Source organism: Lissotriton vulgaris, chromosome 5, assembly GCF_964263255.1.
Source record: "Lissotriton vulgaris chromosome 5, aLisVul1.2, whole genome shotgun sequence".
NCBI classification, from domain to species: Eukaryota; Metazoa; Chordata; class Amphibia; order Caudata; family Salamandridae; genus Lissotriton; species Lissotriton vulgaris.
In genome coordinates, this window is record NC_141693.1 from 861,528,752 (window position 1) to 861,549,346 (window position 20,595).

At 42.4% G+C, this 20,595-nt stretch overlaps 1 protein-coding gene across 1 annotated transcript in view; it reads right to left on the reverse strand.

The window, feature by feature from the left end:
* LOC147711712 (uncharacterized) overlaps nucleotides 1-20,595 on the reverse strand; it is a 251,462-nt gene that overhangs the window by 141,460 nt on the left and 89,407 nt on the right. The window contains exons 4-6 of the mRNA XM_086922427.1: nucleotides 9,164-9,280; nucleotides 5,502-5,743; nucleotides 554-719 (exon numbers count right to left, since the gene is read on the reverse strand). Of these exons, the coding sequence (XP_086778553.1) occupies nucleotides 554-719; nucleotides 5,502-5,743; nucleotides 9,164-9,280 (525 nt within the window). The remainder of the gene's footprint in view (nucleotides 1-553; nucleotides 720-5,501; nucleotides 5,744-9,163; nucleotides 9,281-20,595) is intronic.

Sequence of the window (20,595 nt, forward strand, 5' to 3'; positions counted from 1 at the left end):
TCAATAAACACATCAGCTTCATGACACAGCAGCTTCCTCCCAGGTCGTGGAAGTGGACAGTAGAGAATGATAAATGTTAGTGCCAGAAACCTGGTGGTAATAATTATGCTGAGTTGAAATGCTCCAAAAAAGAGATGAACAATGTGGAGAATGGAAAAAGAGGGAAGAGGAGTTATGGAGAATATGTTCCACCAACATGTCCTGGAATGGGTCTTAGGCTGTTTTCAGAATCTACATTTAATCAGTGGTGGCTCACAGAGGGAGTGCTGCGGGCGGTGAGACGGGAGAGGGACAGGGTGGGGGAGGTAGTGGAGTCGGACATACGACGGCAAGGAGTAAAGTTAGTAAATAAATAAATAAACTCGGCGATGCAGCGAGCGTAAGGTGAAAAGTTGTATCTGTGAGCCGCCACTGCATTTATTCCATTTGTAGGATAGAAGACTAGTTCTCCTTACAGTTTGAAGACTCTCCAAGGGTACAGATCTCTATATATATCTTACTTCCGCATAACGCAATCTAACTCTGTCTCCGAAGGCAGGTGAGGTAGACTTACAATGATATTGATAAGTGGGTTGAGGTGCTTGATTGCGGCAGCTGATCCCGCCAGAAGCCCACAGTGACCGCCAGCTGGGAGGATCACGGCGTCGAGCTTCGGTACCTGCTCATAGATCTCCAGTCCTACAGTGCCAAGCCCAGCCAGGAACACAAGGCTGTCCTCCCTGGGAGAAGAAAGAAGTAAATCAGAGTGAGAGAAGGACACAATGAGCTCAGAAAAGGAAAGAAGGGAGACCTGCCTCTCCCGGGCGGTAATCCATAACACTATAGAGGAAATATTTTATATTGTACTTTTGGAAGTTGGGAATGATATTATTATAATCAGATTTTTTGTGAGTATTTTTTGGTTGCAAAACACCCCTTTTTTCTTTGTGTGGATTAAAAAAACTTATAACAACAAGAGAGGAAGGGAAAGAGGTGAACACTTCTAAATCCCTCGACATCAATCAAAAAATCAACAAAGGAGTGTTTTTACAAAGAGATTGAAGAGCAAGCATGTAATTATTATTCACAGTTATATGTTTTCCAGTGAAGAGAACCAATTTAGGTTTTTCAAAAACCCCTCACTCACCAACCTAGTTGCTGACATACTTCATCATCGGGCCCCACCGGACTAACACACTAGTAGTGCTAATGGGCCCTTTGTTCTTGCCCATTAGCACTATTAGTGTGTTTGTGGCTCACAATGATTTTAGCTGAGAGTACTGTATGCGCACAAGCTCACAAAACCAATAGAATATTTCTCTTGACACAATCTGGACATTTTTAAATTCACAAAATTTACTTTTCACTAATCACAAAACTAGCTCCAAGGAAAACTGGTGTTGCAGCACACTAGGGTGGCATTCGGTCACTCCTGGTGGGGAGGAGTGGTGGGCACACTCTCAGTGCACATGACTGTTTGACTGGCCGTCTTGGGCTGACCAAACAGTCATGCGCACTTTGATTGTTACCTAACAGGCTGTAATGCACAGCCAGGTGGGGAACATGCACATGCTCCTTGTCCCTGCCTGAGCGCCAAACCACGGCACCAATCACAACACTGCACTGAAGCATTTTGATTCGCTTAGGGGACCCTGAAGTGTGCTTCCTTCTTCCATTCTGGGATGTCAATAGGGAAGAGGTGGAGATACGTGGACGGCCGAATAGGTAAGTTATTTTTTTTTTTACCCGCAACTTCGTTACCTTCCAGCCACCTCCGGGGACCAGGCTTTTTGACAGTAGAGCCCCCTGACGATGTGCCATTGGAAACATTTATTTTCCCCAGCTCTGAAAGATTGACGTACATTTATTTTCACTATGTATATTGGGGGTTTTGGAGACATTATCATCCTCAAGTTTATACATGTCACCAGAACGTCACAATAGCCATATAAGAGCAAATTACAGATTACCAAGTATATATTTTCATATTCCTTGTTTATTATGGTGCAGTTAGCATGAAAACACGGAAATGTTTATTGAAAACAATAAGTGGAATGGAGGAATAAACTGTTCCACTTACTTACTTGAGAAGGTAGGGTTTTTTGTAAAAACATGTTTAGTTTGCTTCAGAAAAAAATCTGTGAATGTTTATATTGTTGAAGCTCTTGTCTGGATATCTAATTTTATGAGTTAGGGATATTAGCATACCTATATTTAATGTAATTAACAATGATCGAACGTTGGCAAATAATTAAAGAATGCAGCCAATGACTAGATAAGAAAATGTATACTGTCTACTTCATTCATAGCCTCCATCGGATCAGATGTAATAATCACAATATCATCGGCATAAGCCAATACTTTTGTCTCAAATTGACCGCAGATAACCGGTTTGATTGCCTGGTTATCCAAAAGCTTTAGAATTAAAGGGTTTATATAAAGTGCAAATAATAAAGGTGAGCATGGGCACCCTTGCCTGGAGCCCCTAGAAATGTTTATGTAACCAGATTCAGAACCCATCATCTGTAATTTTTCCTTGGGGGATAAATACATAGATTTGATGGACTTAATAAATTTGGGGCCAAAATTATTTCGTGCCAAGACCGCCCATAGGAAATTCCATGAGACACGATCGAAGGCTTTTTCGGCATCTAGTAGTATCATAGACATCCGGCCCCCCGTAACAGACATGGCATCAAATAAAGTAATAGCCCTACGTGTATGGTCAGTGGTGCTCTTGCCAGGGACAAACCCATGTTGCCACGGGGAGACCAGGTGCTCTATGACCCCACCAAGCCGAACTGCCATCACTTTAGCATATAATTTGGAGTCCGAATTGATTAATGAATTGGACGATAAGTGGTTAATTGCTCTGGGGATTTACCTTTTTTACGGAAGACAATTATATTAGTCTTGTTCCATGATTCGGGGGGAACCCTGTTCCATTGTATCCCTAAAAATAAATCATGGAGTATAGGGCCGAGTTGACAGCTCAATATTTTGTATAGGTCTAGGGGTATCTTGTCTGGGCCAGCAGCTTTACCAGATGAGAGTGATGAAAGAGCTGCCATAACCTCAGCCAATGTAATTTCTTTTTCGAGATCCTCCCGAGATGCATCATCTAATATTCTCCCAGCTTCAGGATTGTCGAGAAGATTATTAATATATAAACATGATTCTCTTTCGCTCGTAGTTAAATCCTCTGTATATAGTTTCTGATAATATTGTTGAAAGGAGTAGATAATATCTGGGATTTGTGTGTAGGTCTGACCTCTGTTTATTACATCTGATCCGATGGAGGTTATGAATGAAGTAGAGAATTTGACACGTGAGTATGGTAATCACTCGGGATATTCCCTGAATAAGGGGAAGACAATTATATTATGTACGGATAATATTATCTTTTTGGATCAAAGGAGAGCCAGTAAGGCTACGTATTTGGGTGTCACTATCAGTCCTAATACCAAATCTATACCTAATCTTAACTTTGATCCACTCCTTGTTACTATTAAAAAAGACTTGGATCGTGTAAATAGTCTTCACCTATCGATTATTGGTAGAGGTAATTTTTTGAAAATGAATGTGTTACCCAGGTTTTTATATTTATTCCGAGCGATCCCTCTCACCATTGATGATAAGACACTAAAAACATTTAACTCTATTATGTCCAAATTTGTATGGCAGCAAGGCAAGATCAGGAGATCCCATAAACTTCTCTCATTACCACAGAATAGAGGCAGGCTAGCCATTCCTAATACCATTCTATATTATTGGGCTACATTCCTTTAACAAATGGCCCCACTGGTTAACGCCCCAGATAATTCTAACAATATAGATAGTAGCATAATACCTTCAATATATGAGCTGGTACTTGGGCAGAAAGCTAAGGGTCTTTTCCTGAAGCAAACAGACGCGATATATTATAAAAAAAATCAGAAATTTGGAATTGTAACTAGTGCCTGGAGGGTTTGGTCTAAGGTCCCTAAACATATGAATATTGGGAAAATCAATAGATATACACCTCTTTGGCACTCAAAGGTTACAGAGGGGCTTAATTTTGATGTCATATCTAGGAAATGGGAAATGTTGGGAATTAATACAGTTAATGATTTTTTGTGTAAAAAATGTGCAACTACTTTTTTTGATTTAAAGCTGAAGTATCATTTGTCTAATGGAGATTATCTTAAATTTGTACAGGTGTTTGCTAGGCTTAAAGCAAGAGAATCAACTATCTGTTTACTAAACGTAGAAATTATTGATACAATGAACAGATCAACTAATAGAATTGGAATACTATATGACATCCTTTTGACCAAAATTCAAGATGATTTGGAAAAAACTGAAACAAGTTGGGCTGTTAAATTAGGAAATCCCAATATAGATATTGATAGATGCTTAGAACTGACTCACAGCCTTCTCATATCAAGTAATCTTCAGGCACAGCTCTTCAAAACTGTATTTAGTCTTTATTATACTCCCTCCAAATTATTTGCATGGGGTAAAAGGGAAAATGACTTATGTCCCAGATACCTACAAGGACCAGCTACTCTTATCCATATGTTTAGCAACTGTAATGAGCTTGCTTTAATCAAAAGCATGATATCTGACTTTTGGGAAGAGCTATTCGGACATAAAATCCCTGAGTCTGAGACTCTGTACGTATTGGGGTATGATAACTCTCTGAATCTTTTGAGATCTGAAGAAAGAATGGCATTTATTGGTACAGATGTATTAAGAATTATTTTGTCCACACGTTGGAAGGATGCTGATCCGCTTAGCTTCCAGATGTGGTTGGCTCGATTTTTAGCCGTCTTTAGTTATGAAACTGCCATATACGCTACAAGGGGTTTTAAGGCAAGGAAAATGGGCGAGGTGATCTGGCTTCCAGTTACTAAGTGGAAAGCTGGTATTAATCCAATTACTAATATTAGTAACCCGAGCTGAGTCACTAAATGATTTAAACCGACATTGTTCTGTGTAATAATTAATCTATTATTTAAGCAATGCTAATATTCTGTATCACCTTATATTAATCCTGTCTAGTTCTACCTCTCGTCTATTAGTATCTATGTACAGTACTTTATCATTATGTTTTGACCGTCTGTAATTCTACATTTTATGTTATGGCTCTTGTTTTTGTACTGGTTCAAATAAAATTAAAAAAAATAAAAAAATAAAATGTATACTGTCTAAGGATGAAATGAAAATGAAATTTGTAGAGCGCAACGTATACCTTGGGTGTCTATGCGCTAATCCTCTATAAACTTCAGACCCTACAATAGTCTAGGAGCAGATGGATGGTGTACTGGTTAAATAGCCAAGTTTTTAAACTTTTCCTGAAGTCAAGCAGGATTGATTTGGTCTTAAGTGTTAAAGGTAGTGTGTTCCACAATCTTGCTGTATTATTGCATGATTTGTGTACATACATATATACCTCTACATGGATGGCTTTTTTTTATAGAGCACAAGAGAGTGAAAAAAAGCGTTTTCTTTGGGTGAAAGCATTCATGCAACACACTTACTCCTCGATGAACAGATATCCGTTCTCTTGAGCCAATCTCCGGGCATGGTTACGGGAATCCTGGGCAGTGGAGCCATATGAAATGACCAAGGCACCATAGTCTCGACATATCTTCACCCGCGCAGGAGGCACACTTGTGGGCACAATGATGAAGATGGGTATGGTGAGCTCTGAGGCGTGGTAGGCCACAGCCACAGCAAAGCTGTTGTCCGATGAAACTATCACGCCTTTCCTCTGCTGCTCCTGCAAAGACAAGAAGACTTTGAGTTATGAGGCTGGTCATAGCTCGTAGGATAGACCTTTGAGCTTAGGGGCCACTGTAGAGATAAATGCACAACCTGCAGGCCATAGATTTCAATCCCAGGGCTAATTTCTTCCCTCAGAGACCAATAAAGTGGGAAGCAGGTATCATTGGTCTTTTACTAGCTTTGCAAATCAAGGTGATATTCAAAAATGGCTAATATGTGCCCTGGATTGAAACAAAAATAGGATCCAGTTTGTGTCTCACGTTCTTACTACCAATATCATATGCCAATACATACTGCAGAGGTCTTCAATCTGTGGGGCGCGACCCCCAGGGGGGTCGTGGAGTCCTGGGAAGGGGGTCGCCGATTCTGTGTGAGTGCAGTTCCTGGCGTCGGGCTGATTGAGGGTGCTCACGGCGGAGGCCTTATTCACACCAAGGTGTGAAAAACATTAAATACTCATTAACAAGTAAAGGTCTTTTGAAGACCTGTGATTTAGTACTCTGGTGTGCCTTTGTATATGTCCCTGAAGCTGTTTCAGCAGGGCTCACATACACGAGCTGGGGGGGCTGGGGGAGGAGGCTGTAGCCCTTTGAGTTCAATGGACTTCGCTGTGGAGTTTATTTTAATTTGTAACGTTTTATATAGCGCTAGTTTAACCTGTAGGTATCTTAGTGTGCCAGTGGAATGGTGGCTGCTGGTCTCGCCTGCTTTCTGCCACCTCTCCTGGGTCCCACCCCCCCTCGCACTCCATTGTCTGTGCATTTTCGCACACCCCTGCCTGCATTCTGCTGTCCTTGGATGGATTTCGCACCACCCTCCCCCTGCCAGCACTCTGCTGTCCGTGATTCCCGCCCCCCCCGCCCGCATGATAATTGGGATTTCTGTGTGAGAATGACAACACTCGTTTGAAACAAACAGACATGGAGAAAACCTTTCAATCATCCTTTGGATTGTCTGTTGCATGACATTACCTGCAAAAGGGGTGAGTGAAACTTCTGTGGTCCTTTTGCAAGCCTCTCCGCATTATAACTGGGGGTGTTCAAAGTCTGCTTAACTTCCTTTGCACAATTATGCGAAATTTCAGCAATTGTGTTCGGAATTCAAAACTGGCATTTGATGATGTTTGTAGCTTTAGACAGGAAGATGCATTTTGTGCATAAAAAAGTGTTAAATAAACACGCACATTAGCTGCCCGCACTCTGACATTCGGGTTGTTCACATGCATACATGTGTGTGTGTGTGTGTGTACATGTGTGTGTATGTATGTATGTATGTATGTATGTATGTATGTATATATATATATATATATATATATATATATATGTATAGATGTGTGAAAAGGTGGGTGGGTGGAGGATGGATGAAAGGGTGGCTGGATGAAGGATGGATGGATAAAAGGTTGCATGGATGGATGTGTGAAAAGGTGGGGGGATGAATGATGAGTGGATGGATGTAAAGATGAAAGGGTGGATGGATGAAGGATGGATGGATGTGTGAAAAGGTGGATTGAGGATGGATGGATGGATGAAAGGGTGGATGGATGAAAGGGTGGATGGATGGAAGGATGAAAGGGTAGATGGATGTATGGATGGAAGCAAGGAAGGATGAAGGAAGGATGGATGGATGTAAGGATGAAAGGATGGATGTGTGAAAAGGTGGGTGGATGAATGATGAGTGGATGGATGAATGATGAGTGGATGGATGTAAAGATGAGTGGATGGATGTAAAGATGAGTGGATGGATGTAAAGATGAGTGGATGGATGTAAAGATGAAAGGGTGGATGGATGGATGAAGGCTGGATGGATGTGTGAAAAGGTGGATGGAGGATGGATGGATGGATGAAAGGGTGGATGGATGAAGAATGGATGTATGGATGAAAGGGTGGATGTGTGAAAAGGTGGGTGGATGAATGATGAGTGGATGGATGAATGATGAGTGGATGGATGAATGATGAGTGGATGGATGTAAAGATGAGTGGATGGATGTAAAGATGAGTGGATGGATGTAAAGATGAAAGGGTGGATGGATGGATGAAGGATGGATGGATGTGTGAAAAGGTGGATGGAGGATGGACGGGTGGATAGGTAAAGGATGGATGTATGGATGGAAGGATGAAAGGGTGGATGGATGTATGGATGGATAAAAGGTTGCATGGATGAATGATGGATGGATGTGTGAAAAGGCGGGTGGATGAATAATGGGTGGATGGATGGACGGGTGGATAGGTAAAGGATGGATGCATGGATGGAAGGATGAAAGGATGGATGGATGATGGATGTATGGATGGAAGGAAGGATGAAAGGGTGGATGGGTGAAGGATGGATGGATGTGTGGAAGTGTGGGTGGATGAATGATGGATGAATGATGGATGGATGGATGGATGGATGTGATGAGGTCTAACAGGCGCATTTATGGTTGTAGATAGTTGTTAATGATGAGGAGTACCAGTTTCTAAAATCTTTTGTCGGAAGGGGGTCCTTACGCCTAAAAAGGTTTTACAAGGGGGTCCTGGCATCAAAAAGTTTGAAGACCTCTGACATACTGTATGTTGTTTAAGGGAAACCCACCATTCACATTCATACACTACACTGTCTTATAACTGAACATTCTTTTATCACTGAACTAATTTTAACGTAAACATGTCTAGTTTATTCAATATAAGTACTATCTTGATTAAAACATACTGTATGCAATGTTGCATTAATATAAATCGATATTGTGTTTATTCTAACATTTTAAAACCATTATTCATACTGTGAACAAATATCATCACGTGAATATCTCTTTAACAAGTTAAACACGATTTTTTATAGCAAACTTATTTCGATCTACACGGTCACTAAGGTGACAATGATTATTTTCAATACCATAATGCACAAAGAAAACCAATATTCATCACAGGTAGTCAACTTGTGATGAAAATTGTTTTTCTTTGTGTATTATGGTATTGAGATTAATTATTGTCACCTCTGTGATCGTGTAGATATTTTTTTTAGTTTAAAACAACATTGATTTATATTAATGCAATATTTTTTAATTGTATATACTCTATCTAAGGGCATATGTTATTGGTAGTGAGAGCATGAGACACAAGAGGGATCCTTTTTTATTTCAATTTGTTTTTAACCCTATCCCTTTTGGTTAGGAGGGAATCTCTCTCATAATTGTGGAGTAATGTGTGCCTCGGCTATTCTGAATCAACCCTGAAACTGGTGAGTCGTGGACAGGCACAGGGGCATAGTCTTAGCTGTAGAAGCTCCATCAGGAGATAATGAGGTGTACTTACTTTTAAAGTAAAGACAAACACTTGACCTATTGGGAACTGAATAGAGATTTGCTTCACCTTTTGCTTTCCATATCCAACACATTCAGGCAACAGCCCTACACCCACAACTATGGTAGCATTCTCCCTACCTGCTGGAGAGTGGTCAGCATGTATAGCACGCCTCGCTCCTTGGCCGATCCAGTGAACTGTAAATACTCCTTCTTGAGATAAATGTCCACGCCATACTGCTTCGAGAGCCTCGAGTACTGAAATAGAAGAAAGATATATAATGTCCTGTGACCAGATCTGTGAGGGGCCATTCCTGGCACCTTTTGGATTGCAAAAAGATCAGATCCTACCCGAAGGCGGGAATGATTATACAATAATACGAGACTCTCACCCTCGGTCATATCTTGCTCTGCTACGGACCAGTCTGTCCTTTCACAGAAGTAGCCAATATGCCCACCCGCCCAGATGCTGATTGTACTACACTCAATTAGAACTTTGATTTTCAGCTTGTCCGGACGCGGCCACGCAGAATCTAGTAATTACCTTCAAGACGGCGAGTACCTTACTGATGTGGTGATCAGGAGTTATATATGCTTCATCCCACCCAGATTGTTGATTTTTGCTTAATTGCAGTGCTCACCCCCGGTCTTATTGTCCTATACCGTTCATGTTTTATATGGTTGCAGTCCATGCAGAGTTTCTATGTTCTAATACAGATTTAGAGGTTTATCTGTCCACACTGTGGATGATCATTGTCATCTGCGTTCCCTTGGTTACTCCTTGGGATACTGCCATTTAATATAGCCCTGACGAAGTTCCTACGGGAACGAAACGCATTGGCTGAGGCCTTTTAAAGATTTATAATAATAAAGGAACTTGTTCTAATTACTATACCTGCTGCGGACTTCTTATTTTGGTGCACCATCCATTTGATATACGACTCAATTAGAACTGAGCTGGTAGGGAAATACTTCAAAGGCCAGCTAAGCTGGGGCAGAACTAAATGTGAGACCCTCTTGCTTCCAAAGTACTCTGTCTCTCGTTTCATGTTGGTATCTTCCCTGTCTGTTTAGGCCCCATGGGCGAGGAATTAGATCATTCAAGCCCGCATTATCTATTTTTAGCTAGTTACCCCTGCAAATTGGGCATGGTTGCCAAATACCTGAATTTATTATTCCCTGATAGAAGAATGCATCAGCATAAGTGTGGCCTCTTTCCTCCTTTCCTATGGCATCTAGTGGTCAATGAAGGTCTAAGACTTACTTAGTTGCTTCTCCTTACTTTACAGAAGCTGATGGGAAGAAAAGACATAAATGTCCTCTGGTGAAAACTATCTGTGTCGTCTTGCACAATCAAGCATAGTGGACTGGGAAATGTACTTTATGTAGCTGATCGTAACATTGTATGCAGACTTGAGTATATTGGTTTATCATAAACCAAAGTGGGGGAGAAAAGTCCTGTGGAGGATATTGGACCTGCTATGACAAATGAATGGTGGGATTGGTTTTATTCTTTTAAACATGTTATGATAGAACAGTATACTGTACTTGCTTATACCTAGCTTAGAGACAACTTTAGATGTTTCACCAGTCTCATTCATTCAAAGTATAATTCATGAATAAAAATACATCGATAGCGGGACTTTGGGCCAGCCCCTCTTCATCCATTGCTCTGTTAAACTGTCATTCACATTTTAATTCAACCCACCACAGCAAACAGCAAAGGGCAATGGATCAGCCCTCCTTAGCCACTATCTATCTCTCTGGTAGTGTGAGTGATGGTATTTTGTCTGCTCACTTTTGTACATTTGCCTAGTATGGTTTGTAGGCTAAAACCTCATTTTCTGATTTTGCCTTGTTTTTGGTGCGGGCCGAGCACCTCAACATTAGCAGTTTTACTTTTTTTTACTATCAACTAATCTTTGCTTCACTTTGCTAATTCTTGCTATGTTTGTTTCCTCTGGATCGAATAGACATAACTGTTTATTTTATGTATAAAGGGTTAATCCATGTGGTTGTGGAAGATACTCCGTAAACTTGACACATACATAAACTGATCTGGAACATCAATTTTGCCACAAACAATATTTTGCCACTGTATTTCCTTTGATATCTTGATCAAACCGTGGCCCTCTCTTTATGTGTCCAGTTCACCGCTGATGTTGGGTCAGGTAGGATGATGAAAACCATCATGTACCACATCCTTGTCACTTTGTCTCTCTGTCTCAGACGTCAGGCAAGTGTAGTAACAGGAAGCCAAGATGGGAAAAGGATGATGAGCCTTACACAGGGGTAGGTGAAGTAAAGGGTGGTGGGGCGAGGCAGGGGCGGTTGCAGAGTCGCAAGGAGGGAACTGAGACAGCGAATGGCTAAGTGGGGGGCAGAGGGCAGTCAGTGGAAACAGGGGAAGCATATGGGGAAAAGCAGCTAGAGGTGTTTACTAGTAGCAGGTAATGAGCTGGGAGCAGGCTGAACTCACAAAAGCAACAGCGAGGCCAGATGGCACACAGACCTTCTCCTGCTATGTGCCAAGGATCTGGATCTCTCTCCATACACAGGTCCAACATGCTTCTCTGCTCATTCACTTCCAGAAAGGGCTTAAGATGCACCAATTCAAGCAGCACCTCATCCTTCTGTAACTACCACACCCAACTGCTGAAAGCCATTGAAGAGACCCTCCCTCAGAACTTCCTGTTCTTCTCCCTCTCTTGTCCGGAGCATTGTAGATTGATACATTTACCTTGGTGCATATATACAGGAGCTCAGTTGGGTGGGAGCATGGTCAGCCAGAAACTTAGGCAATGACGTAGGAAGGTTTTGGAGAAAAATGACTGAGGGTTGTGGTTGAGAAGAGACCTGGGAGAAGAAATATCACGAGTAGGAGCCAGAAGAGAAGGGGCATCACGCAGGAATCAGGTCAGAAAGGAAACAATTGCGCAGCTGGATAAGTCTGCCTGTGCCACGGCATGGTGTAGTAACGCAAACTGATAGGCCTTGCCGCAGAATGGGGTCACTCCTATTCCTCACAGATATTCATAGGCCATAGGACTGAATGGGGGTATTCCTGAACCGCACGAGCCACAGGGGCTGTGTTACATGTGTTAGGAGAACAACATGTTTGAAAGGTTCTGTATGATGCCATCAAACTTGCCCTGCCTTGATCACCCTGAACTTCTCAAAATCACCAAGAGAACTGTGAATGTAAAGTAGACTCGTATTTCATATAAGTTCTAAAGCTTCTTTATTGGCAACTCTGCTACATTGATCATATCACGATGTCCACATCTCCTGGCCCCTTCATCAACTGTGCCTCCCAGTATCTCTACCCATACATTCCTATTCTATCAGTGATGCCTCAAGCAACAAAAAATATAGACACAAATCCAGGATCGACTAAATTTTAATAAGTAATGACTTAAGAGGTAACATCAAAGACATAGGGTATCTGGCACCACACCTTTCAGATCATGCAGCCATTTGGATGGATTTGAATTTAGCAGGAAAGGTTCAGCAAAAGGTGTGGTCTTTGATCGCACTCTCCTCTTGGATAAGGCCGAAATTGGCTACCCGTCTCAGGAGATAAAATTCGTCCTAAATATTAACATTGGTTCGGCGGAACTTATGGTGGTCTGGGATACTTTTAAATCCTTTCTAAGAGGACTAGCTACCAATAGGATGTCATATAAGAACAGGCAGTATAGGGAGGAAATTCCATCTACAGAGAGACAAATGACGGGGGTGGAAAAGGATATCATTAAAGAAACTGATCAAGACAAAATTCAACTATTAACAGCTAAGTTGGAATCCCTGAAAGCCCTCCTAGATAGCATAGTTCAAACTAGAATATTCAAGAGTTGGGAGCCTGGGAGGTTAGCAAACTTGCCCATTTTGAGTACGGCGATGGGGCAGGCAGATTGTTATCCTGGAAGGCCAAATCTGACAGAATGTTTAATCTGATAAAGCAAATAGATGACATATATACTAACAAACCAACAAGCAATGAAGAAGAGATAGGAAACACCTTTCATACCTACTTTAGGGAATTATATGACAAGGACAACAGCATGGACACTATTTCGGCAAAAGATTGGTTAAATTCCATCCATCTACCTGTCCTAGAATCCAGTAAACGAGAAAACCTTGAGGTAGTAATTTCACAACAGGAAGTCAGAAAGGCCATCATAGCCTGTAAATCTGGCAAGGCCACAGGGCCGGACGGCCTTACAGCTGAAGTGTTCAAATCCCTGGACGAAGAGATAATCCCCTTTATGACCACAGTTTTTACTAAAATCCTGGTAGAAGGGGCCAAACTACCGGCTTCGTGGGGCGAAGCAAATATCATCCTGATTTTCAAACCAGGTAAACCAACGAAGTGTGGGTCATATAGACCTATTTCACTTCTTAACTCCGATTACAAGGTCTTTACCAGGATTCTGGCAGACAGATTGGGTGCAATTGCAGGGGATCTATTGCATATGGACCTGAAGTTTTTTTTTAAAAGGCAGCAATCTCTTTAATCTCATGCATGATCTGATAGGTGCCATAGATGTTGCCTCTACTTTCACTCTCCCTCTGGCAGCAATGACCCTAGATGCAACAAAAGCCTTCGATAGGGTTAACTGGAATGACCTTACTGCCGTACTTGAAAAACTAAATTTTGGCCCAAAATTTCAACAAACTATAAATCTTATTTATAGCGACCCGTCAGCAAGGTTGGTGGTCAATGATAAACTGACTAGACCCTTTCACATTAAGAGAGGAACCAGACAGGGCTGCCCTCTCTCTCCCCTCCTCTTCAACTTGTACATAGAGCCAGTTGCTCAGCGTCTTAGGGAGGAGGTGGCAATTTCACCTTTCAAGTGCGGCACATGGGAAAGGAAGGTAGCTCTATATGCAGACACCATTCTTATCCTCTCGTCTAATTTAGAGTCATCATTCCCTCCAGTCATCTGTTTATCTGAGGAGTTTGGTCGAGTTTCCGGTTATGAAATTAACGCAGATTAGACCGAGATCATGACCTGGAAACTGACAAAGGGCCAATACCATACTAAGGAAGAGATAAGGTACTTGGGTGTAAAAAAAATCCTAACATAGATAATATAGCTATGGTAAACCTCTCTAACATTCTAAAAGAGAGTAAAAAATTCATGAGATCCTGGGCCCACCTTCCCCTAACAATCCTAGGTAAAGTCAACTTGACTAAAATGATAATCTTACCTAAAGTAACACTCCTTTTTAACACCATACCACTACATTTTGATAAACAACTGATTGATAGATTTCAGCAAGCAATTAACTCATTTGTATGGGCCAATAAAGCGGTCAGGATTTCCTGGAAGAAACTTAGACGCAGAAGAGAAAAGGGTGGTTTAGCGCTTCCAGATATCCAGAATTATGCATGGGCGTTTTAATTAACACACTCAAGGATGTTGCTGAAATCTCCAGATCTTTCAGACAGAAGGAAGATGTATAAAGCCATGTTAGATCAGGCAGGTCTTCCACATGAAGGTTTTCTTTTTAAATTTAGGGGCAAAAGATTCTTCAAGAAAGTAAGGCTGAAGTTTTTATGAGGTGGGGTCCAAATATGGGCCAGAGTTAGATTACTAATGGGTACAGAATACTATTCAAGGTTAGCTCCATTATGGGATAGCCTGGGGGTACCAAGTTGCCTAAAAGATTTGTTGGCTATACCTTTAAAACCAGCAGGGTTACTGACATGAGAAGACCTAACCGAAGACGGTTCTCTTCCGTCTAGGAGCATGCACAATGAGAAAATGGAAGAAGGCATGTCCAGATTTAAATATTTACAGATAAAGAGCTGGGCTCATGAGCCAAAAACACTGATTGGGCGGGAAATGCTCTAGAAGATCATCTTGTGAAAAAGTTAGCAGGGAGGAAGGAGGTATCTTTTTTCTATTGGGCAATGGAGGAGGCCATAGATGGGGATTTTAAACTAGCTGGAGAGTTATGAGAGGAATCTATCCCAGAGGTAGGTTGGGCCGAGCTGTGGCAGACTTCCTATGGTACTCTGTTTTCAACTGTAAAGCCAGCATGGTTGAGACAAAATCATTACTTCACTGCTCATAGGTCCTATCTATCCCTGGCAAGACTCTCCAAGATGTCCAAGGACCCACCGGCTAAAAGGCAAAAAATGCAACCTGGAAAGACCCCCGATACACATATGTACTGGACTTGCCCTGCCATTTCCGAATATTGGGAAAAAGTGGGGTCCACTATAAAATCTATTCTAGGATACCCTGTATCTATCATACTTAGTTTAATAATATTTGGCATCCAAGACGGAATGACTGGCCATAACAGGGTTTTTTTGTTTTTTGCTATACTGCTGGCCAGACAAGAAAGATGGGCCGAAGCCAATGCCCCCACATACTCGGATTGGCTTTCCTCTTTGTATAAAACATCAAGGATTGATCTGGCTAGAGCAAGAAGCAGAGTCATTTGGGAACCCCTGATAAATTGGACCCCGGCATATATAACCATTACGATTAGGTCTATGAACCATGCTTTCTGTTTGTCAAAATCTTCTTTTTGTCCTATGATTAAGCCTCATGGGAAGCTCTAAGTATGTGCCGGACTCTGCCAAATATCACAGGGCGCTTCAGATAACGGTGATTTAAGGTGAGATGCCAGCTACAACACTTTTCCCTTGGAACCAGGGGAGAGCATGACCACCCTTTCCTTAATAACGAGAGGTCAGCAAACAGGTAGATAGTCGGGGAGCCACTGGTAGGCGGGCGAACAACGGGGGGGCAGTACCCCAAAAGAAATCCTACTTCTCCATAGCTAGTGACAGTGGCGACCTGCAGATCACTGGTAAGCTGGGGTCAGAGGCAAATGAGGTTAAAAATATATATATATATATATTAAAAGTGAGTCCCCCTGGCCTACATACAGCCTGAGAGGACCTGAAATTACTATTCAATTATAGGTCCAGAGAGGGAGATGCTGCATCCATAGGGATCAGTACTGAGTTCTACTTTATTTAATATCTATATTACCACATTGGCACCCCTGGCGAAGGAATATGGAGCAAAGGTGATAACATACGGTGATGACTCTCAGCTGTGTTCACGGCGGAGAAAAATGAGCAGCTGAATGAACATTCGATCCATTTATGCCTGACCAAAGTATTTGACTTGTTTCGTCAGAACCAATTATCCTGCAATTCTGCTAAAACAGAAATGATGTTCTTTGTACATTCTCCCAAAGATAAATGGCAAAATTGGTGGCCCCAGACTCAGCCACCTCCTGCATGCCCAGTTACTACCGTCAAAAACCTGGGAGTCATGCTGGACTCAACGTTGTCCATGAAATCGCAGGTGCAATCTGTGGCAGGCACGTGTTTCGGACTAATGAGGATGATGAGAAATTTTCTTTCTCTGCTTCCTCAGTCTCATAGACAGATTAAGGTCCAAGCCCTTATTTTATCTAGGCTGGACTACGCAAATGCTCTTTATTTGGAAATCTCAAATTACCTACTAAACCGCCTTCAGGTGGTCCAACACGCGGCCACTAGAGCGATTATGCTGGTAGGACCCAGGACCCGCATGACTAGCCATTTAAAAACTCTTCATTGGCTCCCAATGAAAAACAGGATTCTTTTCAAGACCCTTGTGCTGGCCTTTAAGGCCATACACAATAGTGGGGTCCAGTACATTCGGAAGAGGATCACACCTTATATTCCGGCCAGGATGCTGAGATCATCTACACAACATCTGTTGGCGATACCAACATTTTCTCTGGCCAGAAAGGGTGGCGGATCCTTCTAGGTGGTAGTTGGGAAAATATCTAATTCCCTCCCCCAGTCTTAGACAAGAACACAAGCTTCTTAATATCTGGCGCCAATTAAAAACTTGGCTGTTCACCCAATAATTGCAGACTTTTATAGCAGTCCTTCCTCATCTACTCTTTCTCAGGGGGTACTTCTGTTGCGCCTGCGCCGGGACACACTTCGGAGTAGCCGTGCGCTATATAAATCCCCCATAACAGTAACATTAACATAAACATAACATTAACAGGGGAGAGTCAGAGGCTACATGTCCTAAGATCTCAGCAGTATCTGCTGCTGAGAAGAGCAAAACAGGGGGTGTACCAATATTGTGAGTGATCAGACGAATGAAACATAATTTGTTAGCAAGAAAAATATTGGTCGGTTAAGCCATTTTCTTTTTTTTTCTTCAAAGAGGGACACCAGTCCATGACATAGGATCAGTGAATACCCTTACGTATTTTACTACAGATGTATGTCTATGTCTACTGTGTGTCATTTTCAATGTTTTTTTACAGGGTTCCTGAACCTTATTTTTGGTTCTTCTTACCCATTATTGACTGGAAAGCATTGTCTTTTTCCCTGTTCCTGGACGTCCGACTGAGATGTTTATCATGTCTTTTTACTCCACAGGTTTCTCTAACACCAATTGGGCGCAACTGAGCTTTTCCATTATTTACATTGATAGGTACATTTCACCTAGTTTTTGTTTTTTGTAGAATACACTTTTACATTCTACATTCCATGTGAGTAAGGTGAGGATAACGTGCACATCCTCGTCCTGAAGAAGGAGTCGCTGTACTCCGAAACATGTCGACGCTTCCAATGGTTGATATACCCTAATATGCATACTTTCAACCTCACTTTGCACTTTTAATGATACCAGCCAAGGACACAATAAATAATTTTTTCCTACGAACCAGGTATTTTTTTTAAATTTCACTTTTTCACCTCACCTCACCACTCACACTTCTTCCCTAAAAACACACACCTACACATAGTTCACTATCAAGTGCTCCTACGTATTCGTGAGTCGTAGCACGCCGCATCCCGCAGAGGGGTGCGAAGGCCCCGATGATGAAGCATGACACCAAGGGGCCTGTTGGTGTGTGAGGGGCATTTAAACAACACTGTGTGCTCCCCATCACTTTAGGGATCACCACCACTTTTTGAGTGGATTCTAATTTGTTTAATCATATTGCCAAGGGATACCGAATCCACTTGTCTCTCTCTCTCTCCCCCCTTTGTTGTATTTAAGTTTATAGGATCAGTGAAGTCAGGAAGATGAGTCTAGAGTAGCTTAACTTATTTTAGGGACCTTAGTCCTGAGCACCTTAGAGTCATGGGGACAAAGCGGGGAATAGTTCCTCGATATGGGAATGCAGTGATTTAGTAGTTGCAGATGATGGGCACTGGTATTCATTTTAGGGACCAAGCCTTATGTGTTTCATCATCAGAGTTTGACCCAAAGCAGGAAAGATTAAGGCAGAAAACTGAAAAAAGGAGGACAAACAGTGAGGAAAACTGTGAAAAAGGTGGAAAGCTTACAATTCCAACTACATGACTTACACAAACGTACACAAAAGCTACGTACAATCTATGGACTTAACAGCCTCACTTTCTTCTGATTGTGGCCATAGACAGTTGCGCTTTCAATGAAACCTGGCACCACTGGCTTATTTAGCTTACTGAAGTACTGCAGATTTCACAAAATTGTTACGCCTCGTTTTTAAGGTCTCGTCTAGTCATAGCTTGCCCTGTCTCTTCGAGATATGCTGTGTTTGTGATATGGGCATTAAGCAACACCCATCTTTCTAACTGGCTCCTTTACCTGTCCTTTGTAAATATCTGCTTTCCGTTGGTTAATATGGTCACTAGTCCCTCCTTTTTTCTCTTTTGTAACCTCCTGTGACGACTGCCTCTCTTACATGTGGTGTTACTCGTCATGATATTGATTACAGTCTGAGCACTCTTTTTTTCGGTAAGGCTCAGGAACTCACTCGAGCCAACGCTTGCTCCCTCTCATCGTAATTATGAACAGTTGCTCTCTATATTTGCTAACAGTCTCTCCCGCTCCTTGGCTACCTCTCCACCTCTTCACCCCTCACTGCTTGCCCGCCCCAACCAACTTTCTGAGTTCTGCTTGTATTCTTCTTCTCATTTAAAATACTGCTCGGTACTTAATCTCCTTGTGCCGTCTCTCCCCACCCCTTAAATTGCTTAACTGATCCTCTGAGATCGCAGTTTTTTTTGTTCAATTTAAATTAGTAGATCCCGGGCAGGATATGGAGTGATTTGCTAAGAATCAGAATGTTGAGCCGATGCTGAGGCTCAACACTGGTCCCTAGCTCCCGAGTTGGCAGGTCTGACCACTGAGCTACATCCTCTCCCTCTGGGGATAGCATGCTTCAGAATAACAGCTCTGAGCCTAAATAGAAATATTATGCAAAGAGGTTTGCTTTTTTTATTATACTTTAAAATACCACTTCACACTTGATCTCCCTGTGTCTCTACCAACCCCTCACCCCTCCCATAATACTGCTTGCCTGCCCGTCGGAGATCGCTGTTTAAGAAAAAAATAATAATTAGTAGAACGCGGGCATGGGGGAGATTGTAGAGGTGACGCTGTGTACACAGTTGGCTTTGCAACGAACAATGGGGCAGATAAATGAGGCCGTTGCGCCTCTTTGCGCCGCAATTGCGTCACTTTATTTGACGCAACTGTGGCGCAAACAGTGTGCCCTATTTACAACGTGACGCATCTGGGAGATGCGTCACGTTGTAAAGCTCTGCGCCATAAGGAGGCGTTCCTGCGCAGGGGGGGGAACGCCTCCTGAAAGTGGCTGAGTGAAATGTATGAGATTTCACTCAGTCACTTTCAGGGCAATGCTGCGTCAAAACCCTGCGCCTGCTTGAAGCAGGCGTAGGTCTTGACGCAGCATTGTGCAGATGGTGTACCCCCGAGCCTTGCTGGAGCTGTGGCGCGCTTGCAACGCAACTCCAGCAATGCGCCACATTTCCGGCACAGATGCGTCACGCATCTGTGCCGTTTTTGCACCATGGTGCGCCGCATTATAAATGCGGCGCACCATGGCTGGCGGAGCTGTGGCGCACTGTGGCGCACGTTAACTGGCGCATCCCTGGGGATGCGCCAGTTAACATAAACCTGCCCATCTGTATTTTAAAAAACCCTTTCTGGTCACATGCTATTCTCCAAGTGACCTCAAGACAACGCTTTGATATATATTCCACACATGTGTTATCTCCATTAGGTATGTACACATATGCTTATGCATCTTCATGTACTTATAAAAAAGTTCCTTGATACTACTGTAGACTCCTCATCAAATTGTGCGGCGCCCTTATGTTAAAAGCCTCCTTCGGCAATCCTTTGGCATCGTTAAGCTTTATTACACTAGAATATGACCTAGTGTCGACATATTGCAGCACTATCCAATGTGGTCACAAGCTCCTACCCCCAGGGCTTAGTGATACATTGCACACGTGTATTCCCTTCAGAACACTAATGTAACACTAGCATGCCAGCTCTCATGCTCGTGCTAATAGTCTTGAGAAAAACGTTTCCCACCATCACTGTTGTTCCTGGTGGAATTATAACTACATGTACTTATAGTGACTTTGCTACGCTTGATTAACAACACTGTAACATTTTCTCAGCAGCACAAATTAATATGAAAACAGGAAAGGGGGGCCGCTCGGCCCCCACGCACACATGGCTGGGCCCGGCCCCCTTCGCCCGCCCTGATTAGACCGTGGGTCCCGC